We start from the raw sequence: 18,880 nt of genomic DNA, 5'->3' as shown, positions 1-18,880 counted from the left end.
ATGTTGATAAAGTTTCAAGTTTGTCTGAGCTGATTTTGAAAATGTTCTGCTATATCAACTGAAACCAATGAGCACCTGAACCTTGGAATCACATTAATTGCTGAATCTTGGGGACGGTGTATGTTTAAAGCACACAGGATTTACTGGACATATAACTGCAAAATCACTGGGATTGTCCCTTAAAATTTAAACCCCTTAATACCACTTTGCATATCATGTTTGGTGGTTATACAAATAAAATCCAACGTGCGAAGCATCTAAAGAAGGCGTATCTATCACAGACACAAATAATGGGCTTCCAGATGCTTTATTCAGTATATTGGATCAACCGGAGCACAGACAAACCCCTGACCCTGACCATATTGTAAAATGTGTCCCCCGCCAGCTGGAGAATGTGTGAGCACAGACTAATGGTGGACGTCCTCACAGGCACCGGGGTAAATCCAGGCTTACGCTCTGAAAACAAAGCACCATACCCACTTATGTAACACGGGCTCTGAACATGACGACATGTGCAGCCTGTCGTGTAATTTAACCTCCTCACTTGTAACAAGCAATGTTTAACATGCTCTGTTTTTAATTTTTCTCTCCTTTTGTTTTTTTCCTCTTCTTTTTTCCTCTTCCAGTCCGAACTGCCCTAATCGCTATTATTGGATTCATGCCAACAAAAGGAGAGGGAGCAATAGGATCTCTTGATTATACCCCAGAGGAGAGGAGGGCCCTTGCCAAAAAGTAAGATTTGGTGGATGAAAATCTTTTCAATGTTGACTCTCTGCAGAGCATGTGATGTGAATAAACTGGATATAGAATGGTAATGGGGGTAATGTATGGAGTGTGGAACAATGTGTGTCACAAAAATATTATGCTCTTACATGTGGGATACGCAAAGACAGCTTGATGCTGGTTAGATGGCATTAACATAGTAAAATCCGCACAAACATGCAATATAATCAGCACCTGAGCCTCGGTGGACGTGACTCAATCCCCAGTCACAAAGGGAAAGGAGCCTGGTCAAGCCAGCTCCGAAATGCAAGATGACAAATTCATTATCGACAAAATACCCGGTCTCTGGAGGGAGCATGAGTGGGCACATAGCTCTTCATTTCACACTGCATTTCTCTCCGAGAATGTGATGCAATGCCAGAATATGAGAGGCTAAAGTCGCTCTTCTATTAGCAGATGAGACGGGGGTCTTGATCACCAGGCTGTTTCATTAGCACACGGAGATGAGATAGACACTAAGACTCACTTTGCTATAACTACTAGGCTGCTTATCTCCCTGATGGAAAACTTTTATTTTCCCTTCAGTCCAAGGCTGAGACAGCACTTCTCTTTGCTTTTTTTCATCTCCTGTTTCTATGCCCCTGGTGATTGGGAGAGCTGTCAGTCAGAGGAGGCGCAGCAGAACAAGCTTCCTGTCCAATATTTGTTCTGGTTTGCCCATGTGATCATATAGAAGTTGGCCAGGTGGATATGTGGCTGGAAAAAACAACAATGGGGCCCTGCGGAGGTGGGAGAGGTCACAGAAATAAATAAGAAAGATGTCACTCATTCCTGACACCCGAGCACCCATTTCATAAACAGGCGACCTGCTGTAATTTCACATATCGTGATATTAGTTGTCAAAAATAATTTACATTGCATGGGCATGATGACCTAAATAGTGGTCATGTAGCGTGGTTTTAAATGTAGGGTAAGCCCTATTAGTTCAATACACTTTTTGTCAAATTCTGCTAATATCTCCTCACAGTCCACTACCGTACAATCTGTGTGTTTTCTGGAAAACATTTGGTTTAAATACACAACCCTGGCTCCATATTTGGTGAAAGAAAGAAAGTTTGACTTCCCAAACACCAAAACTACATCATTTCTGTAGTCCAACAGAATCCAGCCAAACCTAAACAAGATAACTAAATAATTTAAGGGCAAAGACCTGCATTAACATTGATGAGCAGTCTCAATGGTGGAGAGGACAGGAGATGCCTTCGCACCATACCATCTTTTAAAAGATCATGTTGTCCCTAGAACAACATTTTTTAATAAAGCCAAGACAATAAATCTTTAAAAAAAGACCAACTGGAAGATGCAGAAACTTTGTATTCAGGCGGTTATTTATCAACCCCCATAACCTCTGGAGCAAATAAATCACACTTATCTATTAACTGTCACATTTCCAACTGCTTATTATTTCCTGTTTTGAAACAGTGTTTTTTTGTTACTTTGCAAGAAGTAGTTCACAAAACTCCAAGGGAAACACTTGAATGAAAAGTTCCGATGACGACCTGTCAACAGCCCAAGTTTAAACTTGCTTTGCTGGCTGTGCAGTTTGTTTGTGCATTGAGTCTCCCAGGAATTATATTCATCTTGAGACATGCAAGTACTCTTTTGCACTATTTTAATCCCACTTTTAGACAAGCAGCAGAGGTAACACTGCCGAGTGCAGCTGCAGGCTGGTAATACACAAAGGAGATGTAGCTACATAAACACAGTGGATGCTGAGAGTCTGGGTAATTATGTCTGTAATTGTCATAGCAAGGTAATATTACTTTCTTCCGGGCTGTGATTTCCAAAGTATATATCACATGGGTATTTTTAACACTTAAACACACTGTTTCAATGTATTTTGTAAACACTGTGACGCTAATTGCACTAAGCGAGTGAGCATGCTAGGAAATGGTATACTGTGGCTCTCAGTGGGGGAGTGTTCGCCACTCTGACCTATAATGACCTCCGTTTGATATGAGGTTTTGGTTGATTGAGTATCGGCAGTCTTTTCTCATTTCAACTTCAAGACTGTCAGCCGGTGAGGTAATATTCTCCCGGAAAAGCCTAAAAAAGAAATTAGATTCTGGTCTATACAAAAACCACATTCAAAAGGAAAGATGTTAATTGCACAGGCTGCTGCATGTAAACGAAGTCAACGGGGCATATGTCATGAAGAACTTCAGAAACTGATATTTTTGGGAACAGAGGATTTTTGTCACTCTATGGCAGACTGGTTTTAATGAGACCCTGACTCCCACTGAATACCTCCATTGTATTAGAAGCTACCTGCTCTCCGTCACCAGGTTAGGTCTTTGGTCTGGTCTCAGAGCCCTCTGATATTAGCTGAAGGGTTTTGGTGGTAAGAATATAAGGCTCAGGTGTTGTAGCTGCCTCCTGAACATCAGACAGACTCCAGAAATGAACATGCATGATCTATTATTAACGTGGCCTGCTTTGTGAAGTCACCTGTTCTAATATTTTACGTCAACTTCAAGCATAGCTAATTATTTTGAATATTCCCCCTCTTTCTGATAAATAAGTGCAATTGTGCTAAGAAAGATGACATTACTTGCACATAAAATTGATGATCCACGTTATCTGATAGTAAAGTATTTGATTAAATGTTTTCAGAGGAAGCCGCACTCTTTTTATTGATCTTTGTGCCGCTAGGGAAAGTTAGAGGTTTTCCTTTTATGATGGAAGCAAAGATCTAGGGGGGGTACATGTTTTGTAAAAGAGACAGTCTGGGGATTAGCTTACTTTTATTTTTGGAACTTAGGTTTCAGGTAAGCTGAGCTCAAACTGACATAATTCCCTCATGTATTCTTTATTGTCTTTTATTGTAGCCTGTCCCACAGCAACAGCATAGTGCAGAGTATCAGTGAAACCAAGCGTTGACTGTGGATTCTCTATAGAGGTGTATACATTTTTAAACATTGACAGAAATGATCCACATTTAATCTTTTTCGAATCAAGCAGTGAGCTGTAATATAAAAAACCTCATCAACATCTTGTGGAATTCATGCCATGAAGAACTGCAGCTGTTTTGAGGAACTACTTAGTATAAAGTTCCTAATAAAGTGCTCCACAAGTAAAGGTCTTCTTTGACAACATTTAAATTGAAACATTATTTAATATATGTACTTGGTAATATTTACATTTCTGTAAATCTTTATTGCTGTTTAAATAATTATAGTCAGGTTCACTGTACTTTGGTTTCCTAAAACTGTACCAGTCTATATGTAACATGGCATCAGAATTTTGAAATCCAATTAAATATATATATTATTTAAATTGATTGTGCAAAAACAGCATGTGAAGGATTACTCTTGAGATATTTTGTCATATTTTGTGTGTATCTCCACTCTCAAAACATATTTCCAACCCATTGGAAATACTGCTGTCCCAAAGTGTGTATCCCCTTATCAGCTGTTGAATTATGTTAAGATTCAATGTGTTTTATTTTTTCTTTTCTGGAAATGTTGGCATGTACCTTGCAGTGTTGATAATAATAGTCTGGCTATAGACTATAATGACTTGCCTGTGGTGCGCCGGCAGGCCAGTTGTCACAGTCTGCATTACTTTTTGACAATTTAACAAATAATCTGCGGGTGAAACAGAATGTGTTTTCTGCAGAATGCTGACTATTTTGCAACCTGTTCACAGGTGTCCATATTGTTAATGGCATTGCATTCAAAGAATGGCACTGCTATAGATGAGATGATAACATTCAATCCAGGAAGTCCAGTTTTAATAATAGCCTCAGCAGACACAAACACACAGCAATTTATAATCAGCGGGAGTAGGATCTTAGAACTCATTCACAAATGTAATTTTATCTTCCAACTCGACAAAAGCAATTTTAATCCGTAGACTTTCTCTACCAGGAGTACTTGATGTGAAATGGATGAGCGGATGTGACCAGTCCAACATTAACAAGTGTTACAAATTGTTCTGAAAGGCCACTCTCAAAGGCCAAGCAAAATGCCCGTTATCACAGCCTCCTTCTGGCTGCATCCTACTGCCTCCACAGTCTCTCCCTAAGAACTATTTTTTTCATATCATTGTCATCTTGACTTAGGCAAGCTGGGCGTGAACGCATTTAAAGCCACAAAAAACATGACAGAAGTAGTGAAGGTCACACCTACACCTCTGTGTGTGCACACATCTGTTGAATTGCCTGTTATGGAAAATTCCCAAAATTGGCGTACATTTTTTCTTGGAACATGATTTTCAGATGCTTTTAGAGGATTCTGCCTGCACTTTCTCGGGTTAATGCTTTGGCCTTTAAAACCCTCACACTTCTTGACATGCAGTCATCTCAGTGTGCATCTCATATTTTATCTGGTTTTGGCATCTCTCTGAGCTGAGACATGTTCTTGATGATCGGTGTCTTAAAGGGTCATGAGCCTGTCTGCATGGTGTCCACTTTAGAGGATACACACTGCATGTTTAAGCTTAATCATAGTCCAGATGACTTGGGGCACAAGAAAACGTTTGCTGTGCATTGGAAAATACCGGGGCCCATTAACCCCAGTTTCGTCCCCATCTACATCTTAACATCACTTGACTAGAAACTTATTTCCATTTTGCTCCAGAAGATGATGGTGAATTGGATCATTTAATACCATTATGTATCCAAATCTATCTAGCTACCCTTTGCCTGAGGAGTTGTACAGTCGTGATGTGGTGTTCCTCGGAGCACGATTTATCAGCCTTAACATTTTTTTATTAGCTGCTGCCAAAAATTCCACAGAAACTTCTTATGAGTGGCATTTTTTTTCTACCCAACTCCCAGGACTGCCGCAAGGGCCTAAAGCTGCAGGCAACAGTCTGAAACCTTAGGAAGGACCTGGCATGGGAAGATGAAAAGAGCCAACCTAGGCCAATGCCATAAGCTTACTCACAGTTGCACAGAGCTTTTGAAACTGTTTTTTTTTTCGGCCTGGTCATTAATGCTCATTTTGTGTGGTAAGATCAGTCTGCCACAGTGAGGACCTTTTGGGCAATCATCATTTCTTCAAAGGGCTGTTTATGAAGTTTTACTCACCAAACTAATGAGATGTACATCTGCTTCCAGATCTGTGGATTACTGCCCGCACAAAAATGTCACCTAATTAAGAGTTTTGTATATGAACGGGCTACGCCATCATCCTGCATGGCTACCTACCTAGCTACCTAGCCACATTGCCGACACTGTCCGTGTACTTTGAGACTTTCTTAAGCTCTGAAATTACTTGTCTCTCCTGACAGGCGCTACCACAGCGTCTATGTTGTTGAATAAAAAGGAGAATAAAACCCTGGTTGAAAAATACCAGGACAGACCTTGAAGCATTCAGCTATGACATTGTGTGTTTGAGATAAGATGTTACAGTTGTGCGGCGGAGTGAAATATGTCTGTTATTATACCAAACGTGCACCTCATGATGAATTACCCATCGTATCTTTTCATTGTGGTGGTTTGACACATTTCAGTTAAAAAAATGGAGGTAAAAGAAATGATTCTATTGAGAGGTGCCTTTGTAGCAAGATGACCTCGTCATGTACTACCTGTTCTCCGGCAGGTCCCAGGACTTCTGCTGTGAGACGTGTGGATGCTCCATGCGCTCTGCCCTCCTGGCTCTGACCCCCAACAGCCACCCCAGCGCAGAGGACCACAAGGCCAAAGAACTGGCTCAGCAAATCAACTTCAAGGTACAGAGCCTGGCACTTAACACAAGGTTTGACTCACAAGTAGCTTGGACATTTATCTCCGAGAGCAAAAGAGCTACATAGAGCAACATAGCCATGTCATCCTCACCACCCTGCTGCTCTAACCTCCTCTTTTTGAAACAGCAGTTAACCAAATAAGATAAGATTCACATGGTTTATTATTAAACAGTACAGGTTCCCCTGTGATCATATTACATGATCATTTGCAGTTGGAGTTTGCACAGTTGTCATGGAATTATTTTTCTCAGCACTTCAAGGACTTTTCATGAAGGTTCACTGAAATTCTTTATTTGCCTTTGAAACAGCTGTTGATAAAATAATCACAAACTAGATTCAGTGGTAGCACTGAAATAGTTAGATTAATACATTTTATAATTAATAAGTAGGGCTGTGTAATGATTAAAATTTTTAATCAAATTAATCACAGGTTTCTATGGATTAATCATGATTAATCACATTACCGATTTTCTCTGAATATTTTTGTGAAAACAAGATTTATGACATTTAACTTTTCTTTTGTGCTGCAACTCAGCAGTTCTTCAGCAGTTATCATTGCTTTTCCATATGGAACATTAATATAATCTTCATCCTAAACAATATTCGGGCTCCTTAGCCATTGTGTGGTTGAATAAAACTTTTTTTTTTAAAATCAAACAGAAATTATTTGAGCTTCTTAGCCATAGGATGGTTGACATTTTTTATATTTTTTGTCACACAACCATTAACCACACCATGATACAATCTAATGCCTCTAAAGGCCCTCTTAGCTACTCGTTCTTTAGCCAGTTGGTGAGGCAAACTAACTTGTTCAAATTCTCTGACAGTAAAGCTGACCGCTTCTTTTGCACAATGTGTCCTGCGAGTGAGTCTGGTTTGTCGCATTCCACTTGAACGCCCCTCGCCGACCAACACATGCTTCGCGTTGCGGTGGTTAGGCGGGTATTGCTACGGTGAAACGATAACGTCTTCTCGCAGAGTGTGCATATCACCTTGGTTTTACTGAATGTTCGATCTTTGTTTTTTTGGAACACGATCTTCCCGTCCAGAAGGTCCTCAGGTTCATCAGAATTATCAGAGCTGCCAACTTTTCAAAAAACCTTGGAGTGAGATTTTGTCGGGGGTGACCAACATTTTGCCGCGCACACAGCCACACACGTTGGTGGCTCAAATATCAGGGAATTGTTGGAATTTGGCGTTGTATCCATGTTGTTCGCTTCATTCTGGTGGCCTTTGGGGCCCGAAGTCGTTGATAGGAGCGGCCGACTGGAGATGGACAACATTGGTTACATTCTGTGACGCAAAGACATAGCTGAAGGTCCACCCCCAGGAAATGTTGGTTTAAGTAGATGTTGTTTCCTGCATTCTAGTGGATTTTTGGGTGGTATGCTAAAGATGTGCAATACCTGAACTTCTTCTGATTCATGTTCCTCTGATCATGACTAGTAGGGCCTTCTAGCCTTGAGCTGAACATTCAACCAGAAAACTATTGTTGTGCCTCAATGACCACAATATAGCCTAATTAATAGACCTTTGTTTAAGATTTGACCAAGGTAGGTTGATTGACATTTTGATTACAATGGTTTTCAACTAATTCTGAACTGAAACCTAACCTATATTTTAAATAATTGTATTCTTAAGAGCAGTTAATGATTTATGTTCGCCTCCCACCACACTTTCCATCAGACAAAAAAGTGCAACAAATAAAGTGCTTAAACAGTAGCCTTTTTAAGCAACACAATGGACCCTCTTCCCCAAAATAAAATTTGTCTGGAGCCGCAAAACATATTTGATAACAAAGCTAATAAAGTTTTATATAAAGTTATACTATACTAAACTATGGTTTGTTGCATTTATGAAATTATCGAACAACAATAAAGAAAACTGTTGACATTTGATTGATATTTTTACCTGTTACAACAAAGGAAAAACCAAACTCTTATGAAGAGAAGAAAATACACAGGCAAGTGTCGGCCTACTTTGAAATAAATTAAACACAGACCTTTGTAGGGTTATTTGAGTCCTCCCCGTATTTGTGGAAAATGTATGAAATAAGAAGTACCCTATTTTTAAATAAATAAAAACATATAGCTGCAGCCTAATAGCTTAAAAATATATATTTTAGTTGGCGAAATATTTAAACGAAAAGTGAGAGCAGGTCAGGCTGGAGGCGGACACAGAAACTGCAGCTCGGTAGAAACCAACTGCAGCTTCTGCTCTGATCAAGACGCTGAGCTCTGATCAGCTGAGACCAGAGAAACTCTGTGTTTTCACTGTTTCCACCGAGCAGCCGGTGAGTCAGTGACCAGCTCCTTCACGTGAAGGAGCTCTGGTCTTGTGTCTCTGAGCGAGTGCGCGGGGCGGGGGGCGGGGGGCGGAGCCTCGGGACCGGTGAGCTATCTGGGGCACACACACACACACACACACACACTCGCCCGCTCCTGGTACTTCATGACGGCCTGATACGATGATGTTTTAAAAAATGATCGTGACTTAGTCAACCACCAACATTTTCGTCTCGTCTCGTCAACAAGTTAAAATAGATTTAGTCATGCGCTTCACTTCAAAGATCCAGGTTTTTTTTGGCGTGAGAAATTGGATGTGTGGCGTGAGTGCGTGTGAAAACATGCAAAAGCGTGTGTCACACGGCGGAAGCGTGAGAGTTGGCAGCTCTGGAATTATCCATGTTGTTTGTTTGTTTGAATGGCAGCTGCCGTCTGACTGCATTAGAGCGGCAACTAGTGCAGAGGCGGCGGAATTGGAAGGTCCTTCTGCGCATGCGTTAAATGCGTTAAAAAAAAACGAATTAATCCTGTAATTTAATCATAACGCGTTAACGCGTTATTTTTCACAGCTCTATTAATAAGTTAATACTAGTCACAATACAGAAATACTGAATTGTTTAGCAAATTTTTCTTACATAAAACTTTCACAATAATAGCGAAATCCCTCTTTTTTCTTGTTGGCTTATACATCTTTATAAACATAAAATACATATGCAGTTGTTGTTACATGGCCATTGTCTACTTTTAATATTCAGTCTTTTTTAAACTGTCCTACAGTTATCTGCTTACTTTTATTGCTACTCTGTGGTCACATCCTTGCTACTCTGTGGTCACATCCTGATTGGTTACCAGCTCTTATTTGAGAATTTATGGTATTTGAACAGCCCCATCTGATGTTTGTGATCAAATGAAATGGCATTCACTGATTAATTAAATGATACTAAATTAAGTAATTTACTTAAATGTGGTGATGATGTCGATTTGGGCTCATATTATCCAGCCTCATAGCGGTCCCCTGTGTGTCAATACAGGCAGAGTCAAGTTCATCCAGACCAGCAAGTGAGAGTGGAGGTGCTGAGAATGGAGGTGCTGAGAATGGAGGTGCTGAGAATGGAGGTGCTGAGAATGGAGGTGCTGAGAGCGGAGGTGCTGAGAGCGGAGGTGCTGAGAGCCATCCGTCCCCACTCGGTGAGGGAGACACCTCCCCTTCTGCCGTAGAGGAAGCTGCTGAATCTCCCCCGGCTGAACAGGTGGGCGTTACTCGGCCACTCTCAGGTCACACAGCACATCACCTCCTCCAGTCAACAGATCACCTACACAACAGACCGCCTCCATGGTTTTATACAGAAAGTTTTCATCTGGTCAGTGACTCAAATAATGTGACATGACTGGCAACAATTTCACAAACCACACTTTTGTCACAGGGTTTAAGTTTCTGCTAACTTGCCATTCACTTTGGTTCTTATTTGATCGAGAAAGTTAATTCACAATAGTAGTTCATCATTTTTGTCAAGGTTATATTTTTGTTTTATTTGGTTGGTTTACTCTTCTGGATGAAGCATCTCAATCATGTCTCAGGCCTCATGTCTCTGCGACTGCAATGTATTTCACCCCACTCTGCAACACACTGCAGAAGATGTTGCCTAGGTAACAAATAATAGGGATCAAAGTAAACGATGAATCTCAACAAAGTAAATCTGGTTTCTTTTAAACAGGGTCATATGTTTCTATCATCTCCATCATTTCCATCAGTTTCAGATTCTGCTAAGCAAATGAAATACAATGATCTGCTTGTACAGCAAATTGAATACCTGTCATATATGTAATAATTATAATAATTATTAAACACTTTAGTTATATAGCACCTTTAAAAACATAGTTACTTTGCTTTACAGTGCTTTACAAGTCAAAAGCATGGCCTTGTGGAAAATTGAAGGCAAACAGTTACAATAGAAAACTATTAAAAGCAGTTTGAAAATCACACTGCATTAGGGCACACATGTACGCAAATAGAAAATGCTACAGATGCGAAAAGAGTAAAAAGAAGTAAAACATTATGTAATTATTAATATAGTCTGTAAGATCAGTAGATAATCATATTTATGTCAATATGTATATAAAATCCGATTAAACCCAAACAATGAACAGTTTGTTTAAGCCTTAAAGGGATAGTTCACTGAAAAAGGAAAATTCTGTCATTATCTATTTACAACTATGTCGATGGAGGGATGGGTGAAGTATTTAAGGTTGCTTCAAAGTTTACACACTTTACCATCCCCTATCCCTTTAATACAATTAGATATATTGAAGCTAATGTGGTACATATAGAAGAAATCAGCTGAAAAGAGTTGATATAAACAAACATATAGTCAGTTCACATACAGAAATTAGGTGTTGTCTGTGTTTGTCTCCGCTAATTCCTTTACCTGATGTTTAGCATAATTAAAAAACAGACTTCAGTCTTCAGCTTTCTGTTTTTTGCTTTTCAATCCACCACAAGTGTTACTCGGAGCAGTGGGTGTTCCAACGCTCCACAGTGAGCAATCACAAGGATTACGTGGTGCTGTCTGTATGCTGTCAATTACCAGACTTTCACATTGCTCCTTTTAATTGGTGGCACACTCCATCACCTGCTGATGTCCCACTGAGCTCCAAAATCATTTTAAAATTTCAATGGGAGGAAATGACTCTGCAGGCCAGCTGTGTTTTGATTTGTTCTGGGTTAGTGTGTAAAATCAAGCATCAACATCAGCACTCTCTCTTAACATCACCGGGAATTTGTTGTGGGAGCTCGAAAGCCCCCGTTCCCCAGCTTCTTTCCACCACTTCAGATGGTGTGGGTGGGTTCAGTCACCTAAAGAGGATTGATTCTGGCGCGAGCTGCAGACAACCACAGTGACAGTCGGACAGTGAACTTAGATTAGTGCTTTTTTTTTTAACCTCGGATGAACTAGACCTGCCATCTGTCACTGAAGTTGGAGGGAAAAGATTTGTCCGGAATAAGATAGGCCATCCCTTGGTATCCCACACTGCCTTGCTGCTGAACACAGACCAAGGGGATTTGATATGACTGTGTACTGCTTATTGCCTCCCCAAGTTTCTCCTGGCTCCCTCCAGCCACACTCTAACTGGAGGAATTTTGAGTTTTCTATGTAAAAAGCTGAGGCCATCAGCACAGCTCATTGGTTAGTCATCCTCCTCACAGCCTCATTCTGACCACTCATTCTGTGTGATGAGGTCAATTTTAATGAGCATAGGCATCCTAAGTTTATGTTTCATAAATTCTGATAATAAGTTATTTATGATTGAAATGGGAGCAGATTTAAATCGTGCTGATCAGGGAAGGGAACACGATGCCTCACAAAAATCAGGGTTCACACAACTTGTGCAAACACGATGTGTGTGTTTGTGTGTTTCAGCACATTAAAGCAGAGTAGGGCTGCAACTGATGATGATTTCCATTATTGATTAATCTACTGATTAATTTCTCATTTAATCAGCTGCCTGGATCATAAAAGAGAAGATAAGAGTGGAAAATGCTCGTCACAGTTTCCCACAACCCAGGACTTCAAACATCCTCTTAGTTAAGAACACAATCATATTCAGTTTACTGTCATAGTAGAATAACACAACTTGTAAAATATTCAAATTTAATGATGCAGAAAATTTGATTCCCTTTCGCTAAAAATGACTTTCCAGCATCTGAGCTCCATTACAGCAGCTGGAGATGATCCATTTTGTTTGAATGTTAAAAAGCTTAAAAAGCAAGATAAAAAAAATCACATGATTAGACGCATGATTGGTGTGTGGCAGCATGTCAAAAAACATCTGGCGGAAACTGCCTCTCTCTCACTCTTTAGCCGATTATAGGGAAATAGATCCCCCCCCCCCCCCTCAGGAAGGTCTGATGAAGGGTTCAGAACACAACAAACACATACGAAGGACCACCTACTCTGCTGACGTCTCTGACCCACCAAAGTTTGAACCTATGTTTACTCTTCTCAGGGTCAATATTTTTGATTTGTTTGTTGCCACCACCTTATAATGATTGATACTTTTCTTAAATTAATAAAATCTTAAATTGTAGCTGCGGGCATCGATTGCTTCAGCCTTTCCTGACTCCGCTCTCACTCTGTCTCTCGCTCAACCTGACACACACTTGTCTCTCTATAGTTATAAAGGACACTCGTTTTCATAATGCATTCCAATCTAAACCTCATTCTGAACCTAAAACCAACTCTTAATCCTCAAACAGCACTTTGAATTTGTAATTCAAAATGTCTTTTCATTGTAGACATTTTCCTGGACGGAAAAATATGCGCATGCACACACACACACACACACACATAAACATTGTCATCAGACTCATCTGTTAACGTGAACAGGGTAAAAATAACACTTGGTCTTCATGAACACAAATGACTGTTTGACAGAGCGGGGAAGTGAGATCCAATCACAAGTGGTGCCGGGCACATTAATGATGAATTTTAATACCAGCGACGAGCTTAACACTCTCGACTTGTGATCAGAACTCTCAGGACAGATGGTAATACGAGTTCTGAATGGGGTCTTAGTCCAAATGATGGAAGCAATGAAGATGTACAAAAACCCCTCTGCAGTTCCTAGATCTGTCAATCTGTGAACATGTGTCGATTGGTTTAAGATCTACTTAAGCTGTATATAGAATAGTATAGCACCCTAATATGATTCTCTGCAGAGGTATTTTTATACATGTGAGTTGTAATCATAATCTTCACTCTGTTATTTGAATAAGGGACAGATGTGGATGTATACATAAAATGGGACACCTCTAAATGAGCTGCACACATGTATTTATGCTTATACAACATGCAAACTGTCAGAGAAATGGCTGCTGAAGAACAGATGTAGTGATTCTGCAATGTTAGAGAATAAAGACGCATTCCAACATCGCAGTGACTGAGCTGTAGCGTGGAATGAGTGCAGCTGGATCCACAGGACACAAAGCGTATAGCCGATGAATCGACTAATTGTTCACACTTCCACAGCCTCATTTTGTCTCACTGATAATAAGTCTCGATGCTGTTCTCCTCTTCCTCCTCCACAGCCTGAGGCACCTCCTGCCACAGGCGTAGAGGGATCGCAGCCCCAAACAGCCCCCAGCCCTGGTCGCCCTCTCAGTCCCCGGCAGCGTCGCACCCAGCAGCACAGCCACCAGGCTCAGAGGGACAGCAGGCCGGCGTTCCCCGCGCCCCCTCGTCAGCCTCAGGTTGAGAGCCACGCGGGCTCGGTCGTCCTCATCGTGGTGCTCACCCTGGCCCTGGCTGCACTCATCTTCCGCAGGATCTACCTGGCACAAGAGTACAAGTTTGACTACGAGCTGTGACCATACACACAGACACACTGGGCGACCCCTCCACCACCTCTTCCCCCCTCCTAACCCCACGGGTCAGCCCCCCCCTGCCACCAACTCAACTGAACTTCGACCAGCCGAAGTGGAAGCAAGACCGATGACAGCGGCCGACACACTTAGTGGCATCCGTGCCCGTCTGCCCGTCAGCCGAGGGTGCAGCCAGGAACTGTCATTCCTGCAGGGGGAGCCACTCCACTTACCACAACATCTCCAGGGTGTCTTTTACGCAATGTGAATTTTTACTCTCCAGAGTATCATGCAATTTTAAGAATGGGAAGTTTAGTTTTCTTGTGATCGGCTCAGCAGCCACATTCACAAAATGACTCCCTCTGTGTATCTGTCTGTCCTTGGGCTGCCGCTAATTCCCTTTATTTTATTAAAATTGTAATATGATATGCCCACCACGTAGAATCATGGGGGAATTTTTTCTCAGAGTTGTTATTTGGTCGCGGAAGCACAGAAAATGTAATATAAAGAGTTATTTTTAATGGGCTTTGAATTCCTCTTCCAAACAGGGCTTTATTTTAACAGTGCAAGTGCAACATCCAGTTTAGTGTGATGACTCGTTTAGCTAACGTGGGTGTAGCTGGTTTATTAAATCCCCCGCTCCATGTCTTGCAGTGTAAATGTTCTCATCATTGTACAGTAGCAAGAATAAAGCAGGACATGCATCGGTAGTGTATTGGAAACAAAAGGAAAGGAGGCAGTCATTGATGAGCCCTCCTGATCTGATGTGTTCTGTAGAAATGGACACAGTGCTGGGTTACTACGGACCAGTCGGATGTGTGGGTCTGTGTGTGTGGCTGCACCGTTCACATCAGAGGCTGCAGGTTCATCCACACGCAGTTTGTGTACTGCCGCGTTTAGAAGCCGACAGGGATTCAATGAACTGAAGTATTTTTCATCCAACATACTGCAGCTGTGATAACAGATACTTTAAGAATCAAAGAGTTGCTAATGGCTCAGTGCAGCCTGATGTTCTAACATCCATGAGCTACGTCATATTCTGTGACCTTGTGCAATGTGGGACTGCAGGGCGGTTGTATCACACTGTCTGCCGGTGAGGTCACATAGGAGGTCACACTTTCTGACGCAGGCCATGAGAAAACGTGACCGTGTTGTTCCTAGGATTATAAAGTTCAACTATTGTCTCCTGTTTGGACTGTGTCCTTTTCCCTGTTTTTTCTAATAAAAAAAAAAAATCACAACTGTCATCAGAGACATTGACAATGAGAAGACGTGACCCCCCCCATTAAACCTGCATCTTAAAGAAATAAAGAATATGTAGAGTCGAGATATTATCCGGTTTCTCTCACCACTTTAGGAGAAATAATAACATTCATATCGCTTAAATGACAACAGACACTTGTAAAAAGGGTCAGTGCATCCGTGCAGCAAGATGTCCTGCGGTCTCGCATTAAAGGGTCACACCGGCGGTTTCACACATCAAAGTGTGTCTGCGGGTGGTGGGGTCGTACGGAGCCGAGTGCGGCGCCAGATGGAGCAGTGTGAGGTCTGATAAATGTCCTGGAGCGATGTCACTTTAGTCAGCGTGGGATGGGCCTGAAGACTACAAATTGTTATTATTGTTCTTGATAGTGGATGAGAGTTAGAGTAGATTAGCCACTACGAGCACAACACCACTAAATCTCTGACCAAACTGTTGGTGGCCAAGTTGCATTGTAGGATATGTAGATATGTATTCAAATTTTTCCAGCCACAGTTTCATAAAGAACATAAACATTTTCGCTCTTCTCATATAGACATAGGAGATCTGTAACTTGTGCATCGCTCACACTATGGTCCATAACGTTTCTACTGTCCACGCAGACAGCTATACCTCCTAGAGTCCGCTGCAGTTGTTCAATCAATGCAGTTCTCTCTCTTATCACTCTCACACGTCTCTCAGAATCAGCGGCGTGTGAGAGTGACCGTTGTCTGCGAAACGCACAAAGTGTTCAAATCGAACTCTCCCCTGAGCTGGACAAGACATTACCAAAATCAAAGACAATTTCAAGGAATTCTAGGGAAGGTAGTGAACAGTCTCCGCTGGTCTAAATGCAGCTCCTGGGGTTATAATTCCCATCAGTCCCGTCAGGATGATGAGGTAACTGTTCCAGAATTGGCTACTGAAATATAGCTATTATCACCATGGCAACGTTTACCGATGAGATCATTTGAAGGGATTATTCGCACCATTAAACCGGCGGGTTCAGTTCAGGTTTGACTCTTTGGATCTGCAGCCTGCCTCTGCCTTCACACCTACATCAGTTCTTATTTATTTTCATTTGAATCTGGAAGTGTTTATTTTTTTTCTGCTGACACTGTAAATCCATTGCTTTATATCTCTCCCCCCTTGCTGCTTCTCTCCCCTGCTGCTTCGCAGTATTCGCTTCGTGTCCCTGTGCATTAATCTCATTTGACTGGCATTCTCTGAAGCTGTATGCAAACCCTCATTTCCCCCTGCTTGTATAAATAGACTTGAACACTGTCTAACGTTTATCCTCTGTGATAAACTTTGAGTAGGGTTTTGAGACTCACAGGAACTGGGAAGCAATTCATAATTCATTCCGATAGATTTGACAGCATATAAATATCCAGAGGTGGTCGTAGAAGCCTACCTGTTGAGTGGAACAACTTATCTTGGTAGTTTTCTCTCTTAGTTGAGCAACATCTTCTCCCTGTATACTCGTGCAGGGTTTACTTGAAGGCAGCAGAGTTTCTCACAATCGCTCCATTTCTGCCTCTTTAGTTGGGCTGGTGAACTGACATGAACAGAAAATAAATGACTTGAAGGATAAAATGTATTTGCAATGTGTGAAGTTTTATCGTTTCTTAATTATATCTATACATCTTACAGGGATTATGTAGGATACTGTTCAATAATCTTGAGGATTGGTTTATTTCCAGGTTCTAGTGTTGAAACACAAGTAAGAGTCTAGCACCATGTTAATCATTGCTGATCTAAAGAAATGTCTGCCTCATGGTGATGCTACAGGAAATGTCTGTGGTCATTGGATTCAGCCTATGGTTATAATAACTGTCAATTTTAATAAAGTTTAATGGCAATCATACTATTTGTTGACGTAACTCAATCAGGATCCCCAAATCTCAGGCCCACGATCCCAAGACGTGTCAAGAAACCTCTTTTGCCTTCTGCTCGATTTATGCTTCAAGCATTAATCAGGTTTCATACGTCAAGTCTGGACCTGAAAATCTGGAAATAGGCATCGGATTTAATATTTAATTGTTCGGCTGTTTAATTGAATTAACTATCTACAAAGACATAATTAACATAGTTTTGAAGGCAGGATGTTCTACTCTGTCGAATTTAAATAATTAGAGAGACTTGAAAGACTTGAAATTCGCTTAGATAAATGAAGACATAACTGGAACACGCTCTCAACACCTGACTTCGGTCTTGCTTTGTTTCAATAGACCTAGAAATTATTTTTAATAATTCACAACTCGATGTGGACTTTTTAAGATTTGAAACCTTGAGACAAATTACAGATTTGATTTTTTTATTGATCCCACACTTTGGACTTTGGTCTCATACCTTCTCTAAACAGCTCTGGTTTAATTCACTTTTATATCACAAACATTATTGAAATATGTTATTTTAATAATTAACATCTCGTTCATACAGAGAGAACAGCCTTAAGAGTAATAATTTTCGCTCTTGTGCAAAGTCTTTGTCCAAAAATTGGAATAAAATGATCAGGCTCAACAGGCAGAAAATCCCAGTAGTAAAACGGTCTGTTCCGCAGTTCGGTTAGTCAGCCCCAAAGCCCTTTTTATTCCTTTAAAAAAAGGGAAATATTTTCTTGTTGATGAAACCCCCCTCAGTTGTTGAATGCTCAGAACTAATCTTGGCTGGACACAGTCGTGGAGAAAACATGATTTTGACTTGATAATACCTTTTAATCTTTTGAGATCAAAAACACTTTGTCAAGCGGAAGGAACAGAATGTTCCTCCGCCTCCACAAAATATAGTCAGAGCTCGCGTAAGGAGTCAGAGCCGTCTGACGCAGGTCAAAGGTCAAGACAACAACAAAATTGAGGTGGGGGGAATCACATTTTGTTCCTTGGACATATAGTGAAAAGTGGATTTCTTAACTTTTGTAGGAGACCCATTTTAAAAAGTATTAATCCTGAATAAAGTGAGTTTCAGAAGGAAATACTCCACTGGCTGCTTATGTAATTTCATTTCTAACCCTTTCTAACCCTGCAGACTGGGAGGAGCAGACACACGTGGACGTCCAAGTCCTAATGTCTTTTTGAGACTATTTTACAAGTGAGATAGAAATAATTACACTTTTTCAGCCTAATTTTCTGATGCAAATCAGTTCAGTTAGTACAGACATAAAAACCTCAAAACCCTTCTACTCGTCTTTTTTTGTATTGTTTTAATGTGTCCCCTTGAATAGATTGTCGTGACAAAAATATTTAATGTAGTAAATAGTTAGCCAGCCCATTGGCATTAAAGTAGAGAATAAAAAATTGAGATTTGGAGTTTTTCAGTAATAGTCTTACACTTTTTAAATACAAATTTGATCCGGTAAGTTTTTCACCCAGACAACTTTATAAAAGAAAATAACTTTGACTTTAAAGGTCAATGTGGAGGATTTAGAGGGATTTATTAGCATATAATATACATAATTGTGTTTTCATTTGTGTTTCGTCACCTGAAAATAAGACTCATTGTGTGTGTCCATTATCTTAAACC

The 18,880-nt window shown here is 40.7% G+C and overlaps 1 protein-coding gene across 4 annotated transcripts in view; it reads left to right on the top strand.

The window, feature by feature from the left end:
• Nucleotides 1–17,225, top strand: part of ube2j1 (ubiquitin-conjugating enzyme E2, J1) — a 40,062-nt gene extending 22,837 nt beyond the window's left edge. The window contains exons 5-9 of one of the 4 annotated variants that reach the window (XM_053444839.1): nucleotides 627–732; nucleotides 6,330–6,459; nucleotides 9,791–9,845; nucleotides 9,891–10,009; nucleotides 13,846–17,225. In XM_053444839.1, the coding sequence (XP_053300814.1) occupies nucleotides 627–732; nucleotides 6,330–6,459; nucleotides 9,791–9,845; nucleotides 9,891–10,009; nucleotides 13,846–14,124 (689 nt within the window). In that variant the 3' untranslated portion in view covers nucleotides 14,125–17,225. Of the gene's footprint in view, nucleotides 1–626; nucleotides 733–6,329; nucleotides 6,460–9,790; nucleotides 10,010–13,845 lie in introns of all 4 variants that reach the window. The other 3 variants (XM_053444838.1, XM_053444837.1, XM_053444835.1) reach the window with 3 other exon arrangements.
• Nucleotides 17,226–18,880: the final 1,655 nt, after the last annotated feature.

This window comes from Pleuronectes platessa, chromosome 17 (assembly GCF_947347685.1).
Source record: "Pleuronectes platessa chromosome 17, fPlePla1.1, whole genome shotgun sequence".
In the NCBI taxonomy this organism is placed as follows: domain Eukaryota; kingdom Metazoa; phylum Chordata; class Actinopteri; order Pleuronectiformes; family Pleuronectidae; genus Pleuronectes; species Pleuronectes platessa.
This window is presented reverse-complemented; position numbering and strand designations above follow the sequence as displayed.